Raw genomic sequence first — 25407 nt, forward strand, 5'->3', positions numbered from 1 at the left:
GCCGTTAAGCTTATTAACTGAGCCCATTTGTACTTCTCTCCCATTTTTAATTCCGTCACTTGGTTCCAGGCTGCAGGGCAGCCCCCACAGCATGATAAATTCAGAACATTATTGGCTCCCTCAGGCCCTGATTTAGCCATCTATCATTATTCAGTAATGCACGTACTTAAGTGAGCTGCTAAGTAGGTACGGGCTCAAGTGCATATTTAAATGGTTGGCTGAACCACGGCCATGCAGATTCTACAGACCTGTTAAATCTCCTGGGGTGGAGCAACCTGGACCACCACATTTCCTCCTTAAGAGGCTTTGCCTCTCCTTTTTTTCTATACAACTTCAGAAATCACCGGGACAGGTGTTCAAGGTCTGTTCCCTTCAACTTAAAAAAGAGAGACTAGGGCTAGAGGAAATTTTTCCTTATACTGCAGCAAGGTAGTTATTTTTTTGCAATAATCTTGTCTGTTGTGATTTGTCCTAATCATAGCTGAGCTGTGACATTCTTCTGGAGACACAGGAAATAATAGGGTACTGTGGTCACTGAAGCTGTGCAGGACATAATCGGTGAACATACTCTTTGCGTGCCTTTTGAACCATGATTATTTTTGCTCTTGTCCAAATATCTGCCCTGATGACACATCCTGGAGGAAGAATAATCTCTCTTTCATGTACACTGTTCTCCTTCACATAACTCAGAAGATCTATTTAGTATACAAAATATTTTGCCTTGAATCATCCCACTCCAGGTTTTCCTGTGGTACTAACTTGGGCCTGTCACACATTTTTGCCTTTTGATATTAATCCTCTCAGAGAACTGGTTTGTTAATATTTTATTTACTTTGCCTGTTGCTCATCTTCAGTAATATTCTCAAAAGGAAAGAATTGGTTATGGAATTGCTTTTGAACCTTGTGCACATCAAAGCTGAACTGGACCTTCATCAGAAACAGTTGGTAGCCAACAGTATGTAACCAATCATACAGATACTCTTTGCCTGTAGCTATGCTACTGACTGGGAAACTGAATTTCTACCTCTTGTAGCTTGGTATTACAGTCTTCAATCTCATGAACTGTCTGAAGCTTCTCAAGAAAAGAGTCTTCAGTATTAAAACTATTTTCATATATTTCCTGTCAGATTGAAGTCACCCAAAGTCATGAGATGCACATATTTTTCAACTGCTGACCATGATATGATCAACTACCCTGTATATCACAAAAGTGCCAAATAATTTATCAGTCTTTCTAAGTTATTGCCAGGAAAACCACAATCAGTCATGATACCTGCTTCAATCTGCAGTGTTATAATTGGCATTTAATTCCAGTGAGAGAAAGAAGAGGGCTAGTTATCTGAAATGATCATCTTCCTGTTTGCAAGTCTTCAGACATAAGAGCTCTAGCTTTCTCGGTGAGCTTGTAAACACCAGAGGGACTCACTTAATTCTTTAATTCAGAGTTATTTGGTAAAAGCAGGGAGGAATGGACTTTATTAATAATTTCATAATGCTGAATGTCATGTGCAGTTTGTTTCTAGGAAGCAGAATTTTCATATTGGGGATAGGGAAAGAAAGAATTGTTCCCATAAACAAGGTAATTATGCACTTTGGAGAATGTGGAGAGTAGAGTCTAGATTGACCTTAATTTACATTCTAAGGTAAAAAATGTTTCAAAATTGCTTGATTTCTAGTTTCAGTTATTTGCAATTTTAAGTGTAGTCAAATACTGAAATTATATTAAAAAAAATACAAACAAGGGTAATTTATTATTGTATCCCAATGTACAACAATAGTTCAGGTCAAGATCAGGTGTCCTGGCTGTACTTCCTCCCATCTTCTTGCGTCCCTCCTCAATGGCAAAGTATGGGACTGAAAAGTCCTTGATCAGGTTAAGCACTAAGCCACAACTAAAAAGTCAGTGAGTTATTGTTTAGTCAGACTAAAGCCAAAACACAGCACTGTGCCAACTACCAGGAAGAAAATTATCCCAGCTGAATCCAGGACACCCAATTTAACCAGTTGATTCAGACACAGCAAGAAGAAATGGGTTGTATAAAAGGTGCTGGTTTTAAGTGACTGGCATTTTTCACTGCGGCACTGCATCCCTTGATATTCAGTGAATTCATGTCAGTATCACCTCAATGTATTATGTTATGCTATATATGCATCTTTTGCTGGATTTTAAGAAACTGATGCTGAAGCATTGGTTTCAAATCATGGAGTAAAAGATTAAACTAACAATATATGTTCCACACCAGGTGTTTGGCATGTGAAGATAAGAATTAATAGTCTTTCAGGTACATGGCCACACTGAGGTTTAGAGGGGGTCCTGTCTCCAATATTTGCCCTGGATCATATACAGATTCTAATTTAGAATATCCTTTAGTCTCTGACCTCCATGCATAATGCTTCCTCCAACAAGCCTCTCTGAAATCAAATATTTGATTTTTTTTTTAATGAATGTTGACACTACCTTTTTAATGGAGCCTTAAAATCACCTTTTCAACATCTTTCAACTTCTCTGTGTGCCAGTGCACCTCATCTAGCCATTTCTTTAGAGAAGCTGAAAAGATTTGTCACAAGACTAAAGTGCTGAATTTTTTTCAGCAAGAAATTTATCTTACATTGCTTGCAGTATTTCAAAGTAGATGATAAGTTCTGTATACTCTTGGTCTGCATGCAGTGTCTGTGAACTAATCTATACATGCAAAAAAAAACAAAAAATCTGTGGAAACTGCATACAATTATTAGTATTCACAAATATCCAGGTGCTAACAGTACCTCCTACAGTCAGATAAAATAGTGCAGTAAAACAGTCCTCTCCTGAAGAAGCTTAACAAAAAATCTATGGTGGGTTTTACCAGGAGGAGAAAAATATAAAATGCTCAATTATTCACTACATTATTTTATCTAGTACATGTTTTGGATTTTCAACATGCAACCTGATGACATTTTTAAATTACTGTGGTATATTAAAATAAATTAAACGTAAGAATATGAAAAATAGGTCTATACACTGAAGTTTTCATATCTATAAAATAATGACTGGTTTTGTTGTGTTTTTTAATGTCTCTTGTTGCACAGCAGATTGAAGTGGCATTCATCATGGACATTTTTATCCCAGTTTCTGCTTTCCAGGATGGAAGAAATAGAATGAAAGTGATACAGTGCTTTGATATTCTGTCTCAGGAGATATCAAAATAGATCAGAGATCTCTTCTGTCCTAGCATGACATCCTCGGGTTTTCTTAAAGTTAAAATTAACTTCAAGTCCCAGGGTAACTGTGATAGCAAAGATGCAGTGAGATGTTTTGGCAACACTTGCAGAGTGAGGCAGCCTTTTGTTCACTCTTTCAACACCCATGTAACTCTTATCTCCCTTCCCACATCTTGTCCGGGTGCATATAATCTTGTTCTAGGGAGCTGTGTAATCTTAGCTCCAAACCAGTGTTTGATTCTTGTTTGGGGTCCCCCAGAGTTTTGCCAGGTTGACACGCACAACTTTCAGTTTTACTTGCAGAATTTCACACTCTCTTCCACATTTCTCTGCATGTAATGGAGTTACAGAGTCTGCATCCTTCCATGTCCCTCAGACAGCCACATCCCATTGTAATGTGTGGTTATTTTATCCTCATAAAATGTAAAAGAATCACACTATTGAAGAAATGTGGTATTCATTTTGGGGTAAGAGTATTGTTCTCTCTTTTTTCAGGGGTATTACTGTTGTCAGCTTCTTGGGAGCCATGGATAGTGAAGCTTGCTAAATCAAGACATATAATTACATATATTCTTTGTTGCACTAAGTCCTCCATAGCTTCAGCTGCTGGAAAAAGAAAGACTGTAAATATTAGTGGATACTAAAAACAATCATCAAAAGTATATAATTCAGTGTCTTTCCAGTGAGGAAAATATTATATTTGAATTAAATAGTTTTGATTTTCATAGACTTTTTTCTCTATCTTTTTAAAAGGAATTTCCTGAATTTGAGAACACACTGACCAAAAAAAGAAAGTAAGTTGAGACCAGTCTGAGGTCTACACAATGTCACTATGTTTGTCCGTACCTTTCATGCTTGATTTATTAATGTTTACCAGTGTTGCTTTAATCCTTACAGTTACACGTATTAATGTTGCAGTTGGAAAGCAAGTAACATGCTTGTAATGCATTACTAAAGCTTTTTTGCCATGATTTTTTTCATATACATAAAGCTTTCTTCCAAAATAACAGAACAAGGACAACTAAAATTGAATGCAGTTAATCTGAGCTTGGTTTAACCATATGTCTCCTTTTCTGAAAGATTGAAGTGGTAACCTATTTTGTAACACGTTTGCACCATTGACCTGATAATCTCCTGAATAGTTTCTTTCTGTCTGTGTTTTTAATCCAAGTAAAAAATTAGTTTGCGAAATTATTCCAATAAAGGAGGTCAGACTGTATTTTATCAAGTATGTTTGTGACAGCATCACGCTTTGCATCCAGTTATTAAGACACAATACTATGGTTTGGGCTAATGATTTATTTATGTTAGTAAGCAGAAGAATTTCTTCTGAAGATTATTTGTTGGCTTCAGGTTAAAAGCTATGGCATTACTGAAGTGGTCCCCTTCAGATGAAATCTGAAATCCTGTCTAATGGAATGATAAAGACAGATCCTATATGCCTACTGTAACAGACATGAAAATCCCTGGAATGAGGGGGTTTTCCTTCATTTTTAGTGGGGCTACACTAAATTCAGAACGTCAATGTTTTCTATATCTATTGATGAGAAATTCAAAATAAATTAAGATTTCAAAGAAAATCAAGGGTTCCTTTGTCTTAAGTAACAGGGTTAATCTATTTCTGGTCATCTGACAAAAACACTAGTAACTTACTAACTGCAAATAGAGAGATGTACGCACTCAGAGCTGTGAGATCTCAGCTATCTGTGACCAGCCAGGGCTCTGTGAAAATGATCCCAAAATTGCATTAATTAAAGTATGGATATTATTCCATTATTCATGGTTTCCTCATCATTCTTTAATATATTTAAAGAAGCCAAACTACTGTGTAGGCCTTACCCAGGTATTCCCACACCAAGCTCTACCAAATATGATGCAATCACCTAGATCAGAACTAAGTCTGCCCCAGGAGTAGAAATAGTATTCTATAGCTATAGTGTCAAATCTTGCAATTCAAATAAAACTATTCTGTTCTAAAACTAATCTTATCCTAAATTAGTTATCAGAATTTACAAGGTTTGTCTAAATCATTTGACTAATTGATATTAAAAAAAGAGTAAACTGAATGAAAAGAGCTTCATTCAACATGAAAAGTTTTTGTAATGAAGACTATTTCATTGTGAATGTCCAGACATCCAGACATCCAGTGTCATCCTGGCATGACACCCCTGCTGATAATATGGAGATTTTCACATTGGCTTTTCTGTGGATATGGAGAAAATGAAAGAGGAATTATTATTGTTTTTTTCTTAAAATGGGCAACAAGGAAGCGCCAATGAAATGAACAGAAGTATGCCTTCTTCAGGCAGTAAGAAATAAATTGTGGAACTCTGGAAGCAAAAAAAAAAAAAATAAAAAATTGAAGTGTTTTCAAAAGGAGCTAATACCTACAGACCAGTTCCTTAAAAAGCAACAGTTCAGTTGCACCCTCTTGCTCAGAAAAACCTCCAGCACCTACATGCCTGAAACTGGGAGATGGATCTCAGTTTCTGTGCTCTTTCCCTTCCGCTGGTCATTGTCACAGATTAGAGAGTTTCTGGTCTCATGTAACAAAACCTTCTGGCTTCATTCACCAGCTCTTAAATTACTCTCCATTGGGTTTTTTTATGACTAAAGTGAAACAAAGTAATTCACAGGGTAGAGCTTTGTTAATTCAAGGATTTTTTTTCTTCTGTTAAATTAGTATATTCTGTAAGTCACTGTCTGTAAACCACTGACCACAGATGTAAGCATGAGTTAGGACTATTCCTTGGTGTAAATGTGCAAAAGGCTCAAGGTTTATTTGGGCAATACAACGTCACTCAAGGTTGTGGGGATAGCATGTTCATATGTATCTCCTTGGTTCAATCCATTATTATGTTGCCAAACTTCAGACACTAATTTCTAAAAATTGTAGGACACTTCAGATTATACCTAAAGAAAAGTACCTCTTATTTTCTTCCTCATGGGCTGCCTGATTCTTCATTCACAAAAGAAAGAAACTTGGATAACATATTTTTACAGAATGAATATTCAGAAGCTTTCAGAGTTTTGTGTGATACGTAGGAATAGACGATTGAGTGAATGAGAAAAGCCAAGTAACTCCAATTAAAGCTGGTGGGAATTGCACAGCTAAAACTCCATGGTCTGCTTTGAATAATTAGTTTTAAAATACCCATATTTGATTGTATGGTTTCATTTTTCATTCTGACATTGAGCTAATTGTAAATTCTTTTAATTCTTTTAGATCCATCCAGAAGTCCATGTCTGAAAATGAAGCATTTGGTTAGTAACTGCTTAAATAATTTGCTGTATACCTGTGTTAATCTCACAGAGACAATTTCAGTTAATGGTCTGATTTGCTTTACAGTTGTTGGAGCAAATTTAAAGGAAAGGAAAAAATACAATTAAACTGTCAATATATTCTCTTTCTCTCCCTGCTTTTCACAGACACGTTTGTAGGCAGATATTGAAAACAAATATTTAAACATAAAAGCCAAATTGAGATTTAAAGAACATATTATGGGACAGCATGAGAAATACTCAGCATGTCCAGTATTTCTTTAAATCAGCTTAAAAAAATGAAATGTCTCTCATCTAATCAAATTCAGATTCATGACCCAAACTACTTTGCTTCAGCTTTCACAAAAAAAGTTCACCAAAGAAGAAATTCAGGGTTGGGGTTTTTTTAAACACATCCTGACACTGCATATTCTTATTCATGCTTGTGATTCTATTTTGTAAAACTTCTATCGGAAATAATCATCAGTTTCTTAAAACCTGATGATTGCCTGTTTTTTGAGTGAGAGCTTCCAGTTAACATTCTATTATTTATTCTTTGGAGTTTGGGTTTAGTTGTTGTATCTAGTCTTTACTGCATAAAAAGATTATTCTATCTGCCTGTAACAATGCAGCTGTATTTCATAACAACGTGTCCCATATAGATGAAATTTCCCCTCTGTTAAGGCTTCATTCTGTAGCCCTGCACTGGGAAGACTTTCATGTAGAACGTTACACAATCTACAAGTACTTTCAAACAGATAATTTTCTAACATAGAGTTAAACTCAACATTAAAAAAAGAAACTAACAAAACAAACAGAAAACAAACCCAGAAAACACAAAATCTTAATGGTTATCAATATGCTGTGAAGCATGACCACTTTGAAGTTAACTGAGGGAACAGGACAATGGCCATTTTGTTCTCAAAGACAGCCTAGTTTCTGCCATTCAAGCTGAGACAGTACTAGCCTTGGGGCATGTGTGAGCATCTTTGATGCAATTTCTTGCTAACACACTAACTTGTAATTGTAAAAGTCAGTAATATTTATACAACTCCTGGAAGCAATATAAAGGCACAGATGTTCTGTGGGCTCCTAGCTCTTCAAACAAGGGTTAAGATAACAATTATTCTGATCATGTTTCAACAGTGTTAAATGAGGTATTAGACAGCAGAAAAAGATGATAAATCTTGAAGTCTGCCCACAGTAAATATCATCTATTCATTGAATTTCCTATATTGTGAAATCATCAATTCATTTCTGTTTGAGCAGATGCTACAGTGTTCTGCAAGCTTGTCTGATTTGCATTCTGATGCTATTTTTATAGACTTTCCTGTTATTTCACAGGTTTGCTATGAATTCAGGTGACTGCTCTCTGTGCTTTTACTTTAGACAGGAAAAATTTGAATGGCACACTTTGGCAGGGTTCCAGGAAGCCGGGGAATGATTCGTACATCAGAAGGCACTGTCAGCTTGAAGGTAATTGCTAAGCATATTTCAGCTGATTTTGCATTTTTCACAAAGTATTTAAAAGGGCACCTAGGAAAATTTCTCATTTTTCACCAGTAATCTAGCTAAATAATTTGCAAGGGCCTTTTGAGATTTATCTTGTCCTCAAGGGGAAAAAAAAGTGCAGCTAAAATAAAGCTTACCTTAAAACTGGGAAACTAAGAACATACACTGTGAGCAACTCACTGTAGTCCATGGGCCAAAGAACAAATAAGACTTCTGCTACAATAAATTGCCATAGTCTTGTTGTATTGGGATTGCCAACTCTAATATGAACCTAGAGTAGGAGTCCATTTTCCCCATATACCATATACTGCTCTTGTGACAATTGCAAAAGAGAGTTGGCAGAATTTTGTAGGCAACTCTTTTGTCCAATTCTCTTTCTAAACTGATTTTGACCAACTTTATTGAAGCAACCTTATAGCTAATATTTGGGAAGTTACTTGTAACATTGTTAAGAGTTGATCGGTATAACTTCACTAAAATAACTATGAGAACAAGTGAGCAGTCACCTTGGCTATTTAAACACAAACTGGACTTTTAAAAAACTGGACTTCTAAAAATTAAAAGGCCTTGATAATCTACTTAATGTTGCTTCCAGGAATGGAATTTATACTTTTTAAAGTCAAGGTAGATCTGTTATAGTTGCCTAATCAGACCAAACCAGACAAGGCTGAGCAGAAACAGAAACGAAGATATGTGAGATTAAAGTGAATGCATGTTTTGTCTCTGCTTAATGCCAACAAGGGGGGAAGATGGCCATACCCTTAACTTTTAGTATCTCCTGTACAGATGGTCTAGATGTTATCCACTGTTGGGAGATTCCACTGTTACCTTGATATGCCAAAGAAAGCAGAGGACAGGGCAGCAGTTTCCCCTCTGGATTTCATTCACTTCACCATTTGAAGATAAACTCTGAAATGCTGGAAAAATAGATCTGAAATTGCAATATTGTATTGCCCATGTATAAGCAAATTTGGTCTCTTGGAACCACAACCAGAAAGAAAAGATGACAGGAACATTTACAGGAATTTCATCATCTTGTGATGAGCTGATGAGGGAAAAAGGGACCTTCAGTAAGTCTTATTGTCTTTCAAGGGGGAAGGTTATAATGATAGGTGAAAGAAATATCAGGCATTTCTCTCCAGAAAAGCCTTACCTTTAATCAAAAACATTTTGGAATGATTCCTCAAAATACTTCAGAGGTTGTCAGTTGGGAGGTGGAAAGAGGCTGAATGAGAAAGCAGAACTTTTTGACCTTCCTCCAGTCTCTTTTCTACTCAAGATGTTTTTACCCTTTAAAACATCCAGAGCATGCAAAAGAAGCAGGGCACATTTTGAAAGCTGACAAGTGTTGTAATTGAAGGGCAGGGGCCCAGAGGGATACAGGAAGCAAAACTGGCAGCTAAATAAAAGTCTCCCTTCCCCTACTGCAGTAAAATTATCTTAAGAGAAGTCGCCTTCACACAGTAGTGAAAACCATTGCAAGGAGATTTACAGTGTATCACTATCGATCAATTTGGCACTATTGATCAAACCTTTCTCTTAACAGAGATAATCTTCAAGGTTTGTAAGTGTGTTGCATAATATGAATTTCTGTTAGAGGTAATAAACTGTGCATGGTGGCCAGCACAGACTTTTCTGCTTTATTCAGAGCTGTATTCACCGACCTGACCCAAATCTCACTGAATTAAATTAAAAGACATCCACTGACACTGGAAGCCTTTGGATTAGGTCCTTAATGCTGCTGTATTACTGCTTAGAAACTCAGATTTCTAGAGTGATAAGGCAGTAAAAATTTAGATAGTCCACAGATAAAATAGTGGGAGTAGTCTTTGCTCACAAGCCCAAACCCAAATCATCAGTACCAGATTTGCCTAAAAGCATCACTATTGAAAAAGTTGACTATGCAATTCACAGTTATTGGTCTTCCATAAAGGAGCGTTACAGAGCCAAAGAGAAAAGAGCTGACACCTCTCAGAGTCAGCAGACTTACTTCTCTACTGCACCCAATTCATTCCACAGTAAAGTGACTGGTGTCCGTTGCCAGATCAGGAAGAAAAGAACACTGCAACTTTCAGATATATTTTGCATATGTGTTTGTGTGTTTGTTTACCCAAATGCCCTATTCAATATGTCAGCGGATTGGAAAGCTGATTTAAGCAAGATTTAAGAGTACTGCGGGTGCATATTATTATGGCTAGCAAAAGAACTCATGGCTGGGGGGACCACTAAGATTTGCTTTAATAACTTGCTGTTGTTCATTTGGTTTTGAATTAAATTACATTAAAAACAGTGTCACTGTATGTAGTCTTTCAGACTAAGGACATTATATGTTGCCCCATGGTTCTTTGTTATTCATCTGCAAACAGCTACCAAATAATACTATTTTGGGATAGACATTAAGAGGACGTGTGGGCAAGGGCTGAACAGTTCAAGACTTCATTTTTAGAGTAAGCTTTCAGAGCACAGGGCTACAGTGTGCAGAGATGCCTGCAGAAGATGGAAACAAATTAGCCTGAGGACCAGGAACAACCCTGTTATGTTAATCTGGTGTTGCGTAAGCAATGCTTGAAGTGAGTTATGCTGCTTCCAGAGATGCAGCTAGCTCTATATTTAAGTAAACTGGATTGTCAGATACCTGGCCCTCAGTGACTTCAAGGAGAGTTGTAGGTGCTTGAGACAGCTTAAAATCTGATCAGTCACATTAGTTTTGGGAATGTAACATAATTTTTTTGCAAAGCTTTTGGTTTTATAGTAACCATTAAGTCTGTAGAAGAAAGACACTGTCCTATTAACACAGAAACTATTGCAGAAGCCTTTAAAGGCAAATTCATGAAATAAAATTTTCAGTGACTCACTTTTCCTCTTCCTGTTGACGCACATGGTGAATAAAGGAAACTGTTTGATGGGGTTTTCTAAGCATCTGAGCTATGGTTTCAGGGTGGAACTAGCACATTAAAAGACTATTGCTCTTTTTGCCCAAAGCCCAGATTCTAATTTGTGAGTTTGCGAAACCGTGAGGAAGACTATTTGTTATTTGTTATGATTTTTGTTTGCAGAGGATTTTCTTTCAGGAAAAAAAATACAATTCTAAAAATGTCTCTTGACTCAGAATTTTCTTAAAAATAACATGAAAATGTATATGCTAACTTGCCTGTACAGTGGCCTTTTAATCGTTTCGCTCACATGAGTTACTGCTTTTCTGTATAGCTTTATACGCATTGTAGTGTCATTTAATCCCAACATAAGCATAGGCATTTTGAGAACTAAGATTTTGCTTATTTCTTTGAATATAAATTTTCATTATCACATTCAAACCCTTTTTTTCACATAATAACAGAAGAATCTCAGTCACTTGGGATTATTCACTGAATTAATCTTTCTTTTCTGTTGATCATAGAGAAAACAATGCAATCAGCCTTGCTTGCCTGTTTTTGTGAATATGTTTTGTGTATATGTTAAATAAGCTGTCATTTTGCAAACAGGCGAACTACTCATGTTGTAAGGTATTCCTCAGCAGCAATAAAGACACCAAGTTAGGATTCATGTCAAAAAAAAACCCAAACCAGTAAACATTCCTACTGGATTCTAGTAACTTTGAAAAAATGGATAGCATTTTGTACTGTGTTTAGCAACTATTTTTTTCCTGCAAAATAATGAAGTGTCTCTGATATCTGTGTTGATGGAATCTCGTCAATAGGGCCTTTCCATAGTATTATAATGGTGAATGCTTTGCATTAACATTAGGAATAAGAGTAGATCTTTCGAAGTAGATGTACTGAAACTAAACTTTTCAAAGAGTTATTTGACCTATTATTGCTCATTTTTGTAATGCAGGTAAATATTCTTCCCATGTAAAGCATTAATTTCTTAGAAGAAATGGGAGGACATTCATCCTTTCAAAGTAATTTCTACTCTAACCTAAGCTAAACAGCTCTCAATTGCGAAGTTCATTTTTGTCCTTAACTTGTTCTATACGAATATTCTAGAATTACTGTTGTAGATTAGTAGGACAAGAGGAAGCACCTGGTGGGTTTCTGGGTTAGTAAACTCTTAGAGGACTAAGTACAGATTAAGAAGAAAGCATGAATGAATTTTCTTTATGCGAGTCAGTTTGCCAGTTTGTTCTGTAGCCTACTTCAAAGCAGTTTGAAATAAAATGCATGCTTAAACAATACAAGATTAACTTCAGAGAGTGAAAATGTCATCTGAAAACATCAAATTAAATTATTTTCCTCAGAAAAACTTAAAACAGGACATTTTAAAGCATGTTTTCTTTTTTCTTTTTTTCTTTTTTTTTCCGTCATTCACAAAAGATAATATTATTGGTGATGGGATACATTTGCTTCAAGGAAAGAAGATAGAAGAAACAACATGCCAGGTGAAAGAACTACTCTTTTTTTTTTCAGAATCTAAAATTTCATTCAGACAAAATGCATATTTCTTGCTTTCATTAAGTATTTACTTAGTCTAAACTTCAGAGTCAGTATACCTGCGCATTTTAGAAGCAGTTTAAAACAAGACTCTGTTGACTACGTATGTTGTTCACCATTTTCATTATGCAGACCATATAGGGTTTAGTACTTAGAAAATGTTTTCTTTCCCTGAGCAAATACTTTTCTATTAAAATGATGTGCTGGAGTTCTGTCTAGCAAGATCTATACTAAGTGTTAAGATCAGTCTTACATGATCCATATTCGCATATGTATCCTAATGCATTCTGAATTTCTATAAGCATATACTGCCTCTCCTCTTCACACTACTACTTTAGTTATCCCACTAGCATGAGCAATTAAGGAATTATGATCCTTGGGCTTGCATAGTAATAATAATAATAACATAAAAGTAGGTAAGAACCCATCAGCTGGTGAGCAACAGAGAGATGAACAGAAAGACTTCTAGCTCTGGAATTAGAATGACTGGCATTTGCTTTTTATTTCACTTCCAAGCCAATGTTTGCCCTGATTTAAATGGCCAGCTCATATCTGTTGCAAATCAGCTTAGCTCTGCTAGTTTCACAAAACATAACAGCTTACTCAGTTTGGGAATCTGACAAAAGAATGTAACGCACACTTATGTGTGTATCTAAATGATGAATTAATACAGTAAATTATTTAAAAGCTGGAAATCTGGCCCAATTTTCCATTACAGGGAAGGTATTACATTCAAGGTGAGCATTAAGCTTTTTAAAAGACTCCAAGCTGAGTTTCCTCTGCTGCTCCTAAACAATGTCAGGAGTCCTTTTGGATGCCTATGTTAAAAGTAAGAAAAAAACGTACATGCATCACCCTGAAGCTATCTGAGGTAAGACAGATATCTGCCTGTGAAGACCCAGACATTAGACAGTGCTAAACTCCAGCGTAGGTTAGAGATGCAATCTAGCTTAAAAACAAAGGTCAAATGATCTGCGTATTGGGAACTGGTGACTTGAAAGCCAGTATGTTCCGAAAGCCAGTATGTTCCAGGTTTCTCCTGCATTCCCTCAGGGTTTTATCTATCTCTAGTTTGTTTTTAGTTTGTTCCCATAATTACCTCTTCTCTGCACTGCCAAAATGTAGGTGAGAAGGTAGGAAAGGAGAACTCTTTCCTCTTCCTCTTATCATTCTAATTTTTTCTTTCTCTTACCTTGTCTCATTATGTCTTTTTTCATTTGTTGTACTGCATTATCTACACAAATAAGGAAATACTGAGAGAAGAGCACTATGGGGGAAGCTCTCACACTTCTGCAAGCCAGGAAAAATGAGTGCCTATGCTGGTGCACACAGTATGGGTAACAAACAGGAGGAATTAGAGGTCTGCATGCAGTTGCAAAGCTGTGGCCTCAGGATCACAGAAATATGGTAGAATAGCTCACACAGTTGAAGTGGAAGCTGCCAGGGGTGTCTCTTCTATCTTCAAGAGGGCCAGATAGAAAATGCAGGGAACTACAGGCCAGTCAGTCTTGCCTCTATTCATAGGAATGCGATGAAACAAATTCTGGAAACTATTCCCAAGCATACAGAGGTCAAGAAGGTGACTGGGGGTAGTCAGCATGAATTTATGAAATGGAAATCATGCCTGACCAGCCTGAGGGCCTTCTACAATTAAATGACTAGCTTGGCGGAAGAGGGGAAAGAATGAATGTTGTTTTTCTTGACCTTACTAAGGCTATCAGCACTCTCCCCCACAACCTCTTTATGGACAAAATAATGAAATGAGGACTAGAAAATTGAACAGTAAGATGCACTGAGAGCAGATTGAACTGTTGGACTCAAAGGAATGTGATTAGTGGCCCAAAGTCCCACTGGGAACCAGTTCCTAATGATCTACCACAAGGGTCAATCCTGGGTCCAGTACTGTTTATCATCTTCATTGTTCAGATGGATGATGGGACAGAGTGCACCTTCAGCAAATTCGCAGTCAGGGCAAAACTGGGAGAAGTGGCTGACGTACCAGAAAGTTGTGCTTGCCCAACAGAGAGCCTTCAACAGACGACTGAAGAATTGGGCAAACAGGAACCTCATGATGTTCAGTAGAGGGAAGTGCAAAGTCCTGAAGCTGGGGAGGAATAACCCCTTCTGCCAATACAGGCTGGTGGCCAGTTGGCTGGAAAGCAGCTTTGAAGAAAAGGTCCTGGGGTCTTGGTGAAGACCAAGTTGATCATGAGCCAGTGATGTGTCCTTGGAGCAAAGAAGGCCAATAGTGTCTTAAGCTGCATTAGTCAGAGTTGCCAGCAGGTTGAGGGAGGTGATTCTTCCTGTCTGCTCAGCAGTGGTGAGCTGACCCACCACATATGGGTAATGGTTCTGCTTATTGTTTCTCAAGTACAAAACAAAGAGGGAAAATGCTGGAATAAATCCAGTGAAGGGTTGTGAAGATCATTAAGCAACTGGAGCACCTGTCATACCTGGTGAGGCTGAAAGAGCTGGGACTGTTCAGCCTGGAGCAGAGAAGGCTCAGGGGAATCTTATACCTATGTACAAACACCTGAGGAGGGGAGTAAAGAAGACAGAGTCAGACTCTTCTCAGTGGTGCCCAGTGACAGGATGAGCGGCAATAGGCACAAACTGAAATACTGGGAATTTCATTTAACATAAAGAATGAATATTATAGTTTGTTGGTTTTTTTTTTATCCTCTTGCTAAAATAAGAGAACAAATAAGCATCCCTGAGTGCTTTTGTAAGTAGATGCTCATTTATTTCCATTCATTCTGTAAGTGCTGGAAAACAGAAATACAGGTTGAGGGACACAGCATGAACAGCACTCTAGTAATACTACCTTAACATCAAAAATAGCTTTACTTTCTGCATTTATTTTTCATATCTTTGTTCTTGTTTGTTCATGTCTAGCAGGGCTCCCTTAATGGCTCAAACCCTTTGTAGCATATTGGGAAGGACATAAAATATGAAGTAATGCAGTCTTTGGGCTAATACATTTTCAAAAATGTTTCATGCCTCATTTCTCACGTAAATTCTTAGGTTGCAATCAGCCTTCAAAGTGTCATTCATATTCATGAAGAAAAAAGGCTAGTGTTCATTACTTTCGCTGATAAGTTATAAGCACTGTCATGCTTGCCCTCTAGGAACTGCATCAGTGCCCCAGGGAAAGTGTATTCTCATGGTGTTCCTAGCATGAGGACACTATGACCAAGAAATGGATTGTGGGCAGATGATGAAAGTGTATATAGTCTTGTCTGTGCTTAGTTCTGGGGATCCTCCCATTTTTTCTGCATTGTTAATCCCATTCAAATTCACACCCTTGGGGCTCAACATCCCAGACACAATGAGGCAGACTGAACAAGACCCTTTTTAGAAATGCATTGGTGACACTTGCTCCTCAGCTGGGGGTTTGCTGCTGAGGAAAGCCTTCTGTGGCTTTCCTGCTCACTGAGAAAGGAAACATCCCATGAGATGATGCATGGTTCTGCCATTGTACCATATACGCTGTGATGTCTCCAAGATGTTAGTGAGTCCCAGATAACTGAAGAAATTAAGACAGCTCAATATCAAACTGATTTCAATGGCTAACAGCTAGCGTATATCAGCCATTGCTTTTATATGCACACAGCGCTGGGTTGAAAGACTGCCGAGCTCTCAATCTGTATTCAGTGACAGGATACTAATTATGTTTTTTTATCTTATTTATGTTGGATTTTTTATTTTACTCTTCTTACCATCTAGGTGATAAATTATGAGCAGTGGATTCCACCACAAGTTCATGTTCCAAGCATGGCTGGTAACAGTGAAATGGTGAGTTGCCATGAAAATTGTTCATTTTTTTTTCATTAGCAGCCAGCAACATGGAAGAACATGATGGTTTAGTTAGGATTGCCTTTACTGTGTGTTGTTTTGCCAAGGTCTTTACCCATATCCTTATTATAAATCATGAGATTTCTTTATCTTTTATAGAATAACTTATTGCTTTGTGATTCCCAGGAGAAAATCTGCCTATAATCCTAGCCCGTTTAGTTTGACTCATTTTTGTGTAGCTAGAGTATCAGACTAAATAATGAGAATATATAAAGGTCAGATATGTATAGGGGGCAGGCTCACGTGAAAGAAATTTGTACTGTGTTCGTCTATATATTACTCGGCTGTGGCTTTACTGACATTTTGTAGCATAAAATTTATCCAAATTCAATGTATTTTACAGAACTAGCTTTTCATATAAATAAAGCAGAAAGTTCTCTATCATGATGTATAATTTTAATATTCATTCTGTGAAGCAAGGGTGTTCCTGGAATGTTCCAGAAATTAAACAATAATGATACAATCGTGATAGCACCACTGACAGAGTAAACATCCAATATTTTTTGTCTTCTCACTATTACAATTTACTCTGAATTTAAATGTATAGATAATCATTGCAGTTCTTTGGGAAAGGCAAACCCGTTGAGGAAAAATCACAGAGATTAAACTCTGCCATGACTAAATTCTTCATGCTGAAAAATGACACGCTGTGCAAGTACTTTTATCGAAATTAATGCAGTTACACCCAAGAAAGAGAGTGCTCAACAGGACTGAGATTGCTGGAATCTGACCAACAGCGTTTTACACTTAGCTTCCAAGTTGCTGAATTTCTGTCACCAGGTTAATCCCCATAATATCTCAGTGAGCAAAGATTTCTAAAGTATTTAGAATATCTTTGGATAAACTGGAAACAGTTTAACAGACACAATTTAGGTCTTTTTTTCCATAATACATTTTTATGAGTGCATCTTTAAAATGTTTATTTTTGTCCATAGGAATTCATGCACACTTCGTGAGAATTATTTGTAACTAAAGGGCAGCCTGTGATTTATTTTTTTTTTTTTTCATTATTCGTTTCTATTTGTGATGTGACATGATTTTTCATGGCTAAAACCCATTAAACAGGGAAATAAAGAATATTCTTATTCATGAGAGATTTCTTTACTTACAGATAGCTTTGCTTATAGACTGGGCAAAAGCAGAGCTATAATATTCAAGTGAGCATATGCTCTGACCTTAGAACATAGAAGGGTGGAAATTTAGAAGTCTTTAAATGTATTTTAAATGAGTGGAGACTTACTGCTCTGTGCACTGGTCTTCGATATTCCCCCGGAGCTCCTTTTGGAACATCCTTCCCCTTCCACAGAGAAGGAAGGTACCAGAAAGTAGCATACTCCAAATTAGTCTACATTACTGGTCCAACCAGTAGCACTGCACATGCTGTCACTGCACTTCTCTGATATCCTCAACAGCAGCAGCTAGAGATACCAGATGATGTAAACAGATAATGTAAACAGAAAGAAAATCGTCTGAAACCAGAGCATAACATTCAATAGGTTTTTCTCACTTTTATGCATGCTTTCCCTAAGCTGTGGCTGAGGGTTGCTGGGACACACACTAAAACTGTGAGACAGGATGGTCAGTTCACCTGATAGTCTGTCAGATTTCTACATCAAAAAATGTTTTACCTCTGTTTGGATAGGCAGCTAAACTTCTGGATTTGAATGCTTAGGTAAATAGAAATACAGTGTATTTAAAAGCTGTCCCATCATTAACCAATATTACATGAGTTTTTTTCTCCATAAAAGGGGGTTACTGTATTTATTATTTAAGCACTTCTGACATTTCACTAACAATAGACTCTACCAAATGAGTGCTTTTAAGGTAAAGAGGATTAGATTTTCCCATTAATAACATTATCTGAATAGATTATCTTCCATTTATCTTGATGTCTCCATGATGAAAGTCCCAGATCATAACTCAAAGTCATCATGTTGCTTTTGTGTCGTTACTTATAAGTGAACAAATGATTATTGCTACAAAAGATTTTAAATTAGAGCAATATTAGCATTTTAAACCCACTGTGATTTATTTTGCAAAGACATCTCACAATGAGAGACTGAAAAATTATACCTCAATTTCCCTCTTTAACTAAGGTAAAACTGCAGTCCTGCTATCTTGAATTTGGAAGGGGGGAGAGGGGACTTGGAATACAAATGAGAATATGACTAATCTAAGGATGTTTGGATTTGGCCCACAGTGGATGATGAATACACAGATACAAGCTGTAAAAGGGCCCTGAGCAGACTAGAACCCTAACATGGATCTTCTGAGACCTGATAGAATCATAGAATAGCCTGGGTTGTAAACGACCTTCAAAAGTCACCTAGTCCAACCCCCCTGCCACAGGCAGAGACATCTTCACTAGATCAGGTTGCCCAGAGCCACATCCAGCCTTGCCTTGAATGTCTCCAGGGATGGGGATTCCACAGCATTTTTGAGCAGCCTGTGCCAGTATTTCACCACCCTCATTGCAAAGAATTTCTTCCTTACATCCAGCCTGAATCTCCCCTCTTTCAATTTAAAACCATTACCCCTCTTATCCTACATTTAAGGTCCTCAAGAAGACCTAAAGAGTTTTAAACCCAAAACCACTAGGTTTTATTAGTCTACAAAATAAATTCTTCAAATGGCAGAAACTGAAAGCACATCTATTTTGTCTTTATTAGTAACCAGCACAGAATAGTATCTATCAGCACAGGAGAACTGCTGGTGCTGATGAACTGATGTCCATACTATATGCATTATGGCTGCTCTACCTGTGTTCAGATCCTCTCTATTGGGCATCCAATAATAGCTGGATTTCATCAGTTGTACTTCTGGAAAGCACCTTTCATCTTAAGTTCATTTGTGATGAACTCTGTGTCTCTTTGAGACCAAAACACAGTTTACTGTGAAATTCACTTTAAATATATGCCCCTGATCAAAGTTAAAATGCTAACGTAGCCATGACTTACAAAAGGCATGGGAGACATGCTAAGGTGTATACATTCAACTCTTTGGCTTCTTGCTATGTACCTGTGGTTCAGTCCCAGTTCCCAGGACAGTCTGCAGGCTTCAAGGAATGTAAGATGCTACTGAGAAGAAAGGAATCTAAACCCAAGTGCTACTCACTATGGAAGCTTCTGCATTGCTCAATGTGTTTAGCAAGAGAAGGACCTTAGGAGTCGTAAGGTCCTATCTTTAAGGAAAAAAGCCACTATAGCTCTACCAGCATGAGTGGAATCTTGCCATGAAAGAGACTATTACAGGTGTATCTAGAGATAGCCTACGACTAGTAGTAATAATGTTTTACATAGCTAAGAATATTTCATCAGAACAGTGCCTGAAAAAAGAAACAAGTTTTAGATTTTTGTGTGTGTAACTTTACACATGTGGGTATATGTTTATTTCATTAGTTGATGCTTGGTTCAAGACAATTTCTAATATTGTTTGTCCATTGGTCTTACATGAGGAGTATATAGCAGATTCTGTAGATTATTAAATCTCCATGCCAATTTATAGCTGGACCAAGATGAACTGGTAGTGCAAATCATTTGGTATAAATCCTTTCAAGTTTTAAAATCAAACATCTAAATATACAGGGGAACATCACACCTATTTTTAGACTCACTAACTCTGCTTTAATTTATTATAATTTTGACACAATTTTCTAGTGATACAAAATTAACTAAATACACATTAAAATGTCCTCTGCCTGGGCATATAAGTCTTGGATTTCTATTTCTGCTTACAGAACATCATGTCTTCATAGAAGAATATCTGAACCTTTGGCACTTGAAGCACAGCCATCTTTTTAAGCAGTTATCTGTCAAGTGAACCGTGGTCTTTTTTTAAACCTGAAATTGACATACACCCTCTCCCTTATCATTGCTACAGCGGGTGGATATAACTTATAATATGTGAATGCTGGGGCTTCAGACGTGCTTCACAGTAAGACTTAGTTAAAAGCCTCTAACCCAAACGAAAGCTGAGGATTTCAGAATCTCTTGAGACCCATCCCTAAACAGCCTGCCCACTACACATTAGACTGTGCTGGCAAACTCCATGATGACTGTCTCAAAGGATTATGCATAAGAGGATGCAGAAAGGAGCTGTGATGTGTGACCTAATTGTTGGGGAGAGTGCAATAGAGGTCTCTGCATTTCTACCTTCTGATAACATCAGCACAAGCACTTAATCACTGATAATATTGCCAAAGCTGCATTGCCACAATAGGCCAAATTTGTTATTAGTGTAAATAGGCAAATGTCCATAGAAGCCGATAGTATTGATCCAAAAAGTAGCCATCAGTGAATTCCAGTTTTATTAATTTCTAATGCATATACTTTTTTGGTTTCTAATGAAAAGCATATATGCCATATGAAACACAGCAAATGACTGTGAAAGAGAGGTTATTTGCTGTCAGAATATGAAATTTCTCTCTGAAGATCACAGGGAAGTTAAGACTCAGATTCAAGAAAACTCAAGTGATTCTGGACTGATTTGCAAGATAGCAGTTGCTTTAACGTTAGTGCAAGCTTGTGAGATGGCCACGTCTTCACGAAGTTCCAGCTCTAGGAGGCTGTAGTACCCTAATCTTGAGTTTCTCCAGTAGGACACTGTTGGAATGTACAATAACAGATCTAAATTGTCATTTACATTGTTGGCATTTAATCTAGACAAGCAAGTAAGGCCTTGAAAAAGGAAGATATTGGTATTTCAGAACACACTCCCATACAGATTTCAATGCACCTCTGGGATTTCTGTGCATACACAGTGCTTCTGGATAATGTTAGTGGATGCATATAATAAAATGTTTTCTGGAACTAATCTGGAATCAAGCATTAAATAATACTGGGGTATTATTAAAAAGTAATATGCAAACAGCAATATGAACACTGATGTAAGTTTGATTCTTCTTGTGACTTGCCTTTTTCATGGTTTTGTATTTAATGATCCCACGTAAGGAAGTGCCTAACTTTTAAAGCATTGTGTAAATGATGAAGTCTTTGAATCTGAAACTTTAACATTTTCAAAATAAGCACCATGCTACCCTTAGTTTTTAATGTGTAGGGTTTGGATACTTTTAACAACTTTGGGTTTTTTTGCCAGGGTACCGAACCAGATGATAAAGCAGAGTCCATGGGAACATTAAAAAGATTGCAGAAATTGGTTCGAACCAAAAAAACGAGTACACAAAGCTTAGAGGACGTCAAACATGTTTTGCTCCCCCTCAGTAAGTGAAGTATCATATCAGCATTCTTTCCAGCATTTGGCAAATTGACACTGTATTGAACATAACTGTAAACAATCCTGTCCTGGTCTGTCATTCACCACCCACGATTTTCAAACCCCAACTGAGATGTTACTGTGATACCACTTTAGTGCTGACTTCCTCATAGTGTGAAAACCTGTTTCCTGTCACACTAGCTTGAGTTTTGTAACAGTATATCTTGCAAGTGGGGATTTTAGCTAAATAGAATTGTATAACAGTGGGGCTTCCATGCTGGGGGCAATTTGTTTTCAGAGTAGTTCCTAGTTTTGTATCATGTTTCATATCAGAAAGGTAAAACTCACAAATGCAAAGAGATAACTTTCAGTGTTAATCCGTGAGTCAGTAGCAGCTGGGAGCACAAGAAGGTCTGTGGTGTGATAAGCAAGATGGCCTCTCATCATACCCGATTGCCTAGGGCCATAAGATACAGGAATTCTAAACTGATGCTAAGCTCAAGTTATTTTCTGTATTCTCCTATTGGTCACTGATCTAACTGTGCAGCTTGTCTTCATCTGAACTTGTTTTGCCAACATTAATTTAACAGTGAATACATTTGTTGTACAATGCATTTGTGTACATAATTATTTCAAAACAGTTACTAGCAAAGTGACTTTAAACTGTCTGATGAACTACTGCTCCAGCCAAGGCATTGCTTGGGCTGAAACACATGAAGAAATTTAGATTTCAGCAACTACTTTGTAACTACAACATACAGTTGTAGTATGGGAAGGGGTGAGAGAGGAATTACACAGAAAAGCTTTCCAAACTTTTCCAATGTTTAAGCTAAATTCATGTTCTCTGCAACTGTGCAGCAATACAGCATTCAGCGAATTTTCATATTCAGTGCAGAACCAGTGCCTTTGAGGGAAAAAGGCAAATTTACCAAATGGAGACTAAATCTTGCTTTTGGCTCAGATGTCTGACCCAGTACAAAATCCCTTGCATCTCCCATATTATCATTATTATTTGTTTTTTACGGAGTCCTTGTCTTTTTTCATTATGTAGAATACTACAGACAGCATTTAAGAAAAATATGTGCTATTTTCTCTATGAATTGCAACACATTATAACAGAAGTGTCTGCGTTTTTAAAGATACATTAGAAGATGCTTATCTCTCTGAAGAGGATGAAGAAGCACTAACTTCTTGCATGAAACTGACAAAACCTCAGGAAAAGAAAACATGGAAAGACAACATGAGGAGAAAAGAGACTGAGACGAGGGCAGATTTTATTTCTGCGTCGATGGGCCACTCATACACTTCCAGACTTAATAATCTAGGAACTATTTCAATCCATTCAGAAACTGAATTTCACTTGTGGAGTGACTGGAAGCCATTTCCTGATAATCAGCTCTGTCCTTGTGACTTTTTAATTTCGAAAATAGAAGAATGGGAAAACTGTACTTGCTCTTCTCATCAGCCACATCTTACATATTCCCTAACTGATATGGACCTACAGTACTCCTGGGTAAGTGGAAGTGGTTTCTTTTGTGCTGATGTGTTTAAAAAGTGGAAACTTTTTGCTCTGATTCAGCATTAAAGAGATGCTGTCAACTTCCATGTGGTTATGAAGTGCGATAAACCAAATCAAGATTTCAGGTAAATGGATGTGAATGCATTGTTCAGGCTAACATCAGGGGTTCATATAGCCCTAGGTAGCTCATTTTTAACCATGCAGACATCAGCAGCATTGACATGGAAGGCTTTAGGCTATTCTGTTTCTCATCACACATTGGGTTTTTCATCTGTACATAAAGTACTCATCCTTCCAGGCTTAGAAAATGTTCTGGAAGTTTGGGCTAAGTCAGTGAGGGACAATGAAGCCAGTGGGCTTGGATAAGGCCCCTAGAGGTCACTGCATTATTAGTAAAGGACACAAGTTATTTAGACAAATGTCAGAGGTCTAAGAGGCATTGGCATTTCTGCCTTCTTGGATCAGCTCAGCTGGTGGAGCCTATTTCTGCAATTACCGTTGTGGCAGCAAGAAGTTTTTAAGGCCAGATACAAAGGAGTAGAGTTTAATGTTGGTCTGAAAGTATCTCTCTGGATAGCTATCTGGAGGAGGCTCTTCTATTTTAATAGCTGGACTTTTTTTTTTTTTTTTGAAGGCTATTTAGGATGGGAAAAACAAAACTGAGAACAACTTTACTTGGTGAGATATACAAAATATGGACACTGCAATGAGGCTTCTCTCCCTCTTCTTACTGGGCAGAGCAGGTCTTGTGGCACTCCACATAGTGGTAAGCGCATGGAGGATGACTGGTTGACTGAAATATATGAGGAAAGAAGTAAAGAGCCTCTTTTCCCATTATGCCCATTCCCTCTAGAGTGCCCAAGGAGTAGAGCTGGTTGTCACTGTGCAACGAGGCCAGATCCCAGGAAAGTGCATCTAAACCACAGGAGGCAAGATACCTGCTGAAACCTGCCAGCTGAGTGTTCAAATGGAGACCTGAGCAGCCATAACCTTAGATCAGAGGGTCTCCTGCTGAAAACAGCATTTCCTCTAATGTATGTTCATATGTCGTAAGGAAAGATGCACACACATAAGTGTGGGGGTCATTATAGCAGCCGTATTTCTGAATACATGGAGGTAATAATTCAGTTTCTTTTCAATGACACCTAACAACAGGCACCACTTGAAACATGGGGTTTATCTAGCTGAAAGTAGCTCAGAAGATTTTCCTGGGATTCGACACAGAAAAGAGAAAGACTAAAGCTTTAATTGATGGAACTGTAATTAAAAGAGAGAGAAAGCAAACTACCCATATAAAAAGCTACGAAAGGTGCAGCAGTGAAACCCAGGACAGCCTCAACACTGCAGACTCCCAGGGAGAGCCCCTGGAGACAGAGCTTCAGGGCAGACTGTTGGCAGAAATAGGCCGGTAGCTGTGAACATAGGCTGTGCTCTGTCAGGTGAGTCCTCCTGTCTGCCTGTAAATAGGACTCCATAGAAACTGAATTGTGTCAGGGGTGCTGGGCTCCATCATATGTTTGCTTCTAACGAAAGCAACTTTCAGCATCACAAGTTAAGGCTGAAGTCCCAGGGCAAAATAGTAATAATAGATGTGTCGGTCAGATTTATGAGAGTGAGTCAATTCAAATAATTTTATTTCATTTTGTCACAAACAGGCTGTTAATGTTCTCTATCCTGGTGAGATTTGTCCTACCCATGTTACTATTAAGTGCCAGCAAGAGGTTTAGTGGTTTTTTTTCTGCATTATTGTTTCTTTTGCCATCTGCTCTTCTGATGGGCTCCCTGACTTTAATGTATCTCTGTGGGCTTAGTGTCTTTAGATTCAGATTACAGGGAATGGCAAGACATCTCATTCTTTGCATTTGCATTCCACCAACTGGTTCAATTGAAGATTACAAAGGCTGGATTTTCAGTTTTTGCTTTTTAAGAATCAAACAAGCTGACATTAGTGGTTTTCTTATGAGGGGATCAGACATTGGGGCTGATGCAGATGTTTTTTCTGATGTTGATTTACTTATTAGTGTAAACCAAATATATTCCATGATACTCTTTCTGATTCTATAAGTAAAGTATCATTTCATTTTCTTGGCTGATCTTGGCTAGGCTACTACTCTATTATCTTTACTGCAGCATGATGTGGAGGAGATAGCCTGAGATGTACTACTGAAATACTAGTTGGTATGTCCTGAATTGAGACAAACAAGCAAAACTGGTAGATGCAAAACTAAGATCCAAGACTGTGCTGTTCCATCAACAAACTGTGGCTGACCTGCTTTGGGAAACAGACAGATATCTAGGTTGGATAGATATTATCCAGACTCATCTCAGCAACGTCAGCAAAGCTGGTTTAGCCTACCCTTAATTAAAGCTTGAATTGCAGATAGTAAATTAAGTAGTGCTCTTCCTTAATCAGAAGGA

The 25407-nt window shown here is 37.6% G+C and overlaps 1 protein-coding gene across 2 annotated transcripts in view; it reads left to right on the top strand.

Moving 5' to 3' along the window:
- Positions 1 to 25407, top strand: part of SAMSN1 (SAM domain, SH3 domain and nuclear localization signals 1) — a 155440-nt gene that overhangs the window by 80405 nt on the left and 49628 nt on the right. Inside the window, exons 1-6 of one of the 2 annotated variants that reach the window (XM_057413024.1) lie at positions 6429 to 6465; positions 7852 to 7938; positions 12288 to 12352; positions 16131 to 16199; positions 21354 to 21477; positions 22610 to 22983. The exons of the other annotated variant lie outside the window; for it this stretch is intronic. Coding sequence (XP_057269007.1) covers positions 6444 to 6465; positions 7852 to 7938; positions 12288 to 12352; positions 16131 to 16199; positions 21354 to 21477; positions 22610 to 22983 — 741 coding nt within the window. The 5' untranslated portion in view covers positions 6429 to 6443. Of the gene's footprint in view, positions 1 to 6428; positions 6466 to 7851; positions 7939 to 12287; positions 12353 to 16130; positions 16200 to 21353; positions 21478 to 22609; positions 22984 to 25407 lie in introns of those variants that run through there. 2 annotated transcript variants of the gene reach the window in all.

Source organism: Pezoporus wallicus, unplaced genomic scaffold, assembly GCF_028554395.1.
Source record: "Pezoporus wallicus isolate ANWC-B61680 ecotype Strahan unplaced genomic scaffold, APGP_CSIRO_Pwel_v1 contig_6484, whole genome shotgun sequence".
NCBI lineage: Eukaryota > Metazoa > Chordata > Aves > Psittaciformes > Psittacidae > Pezoporus > Pezoporus wallicus.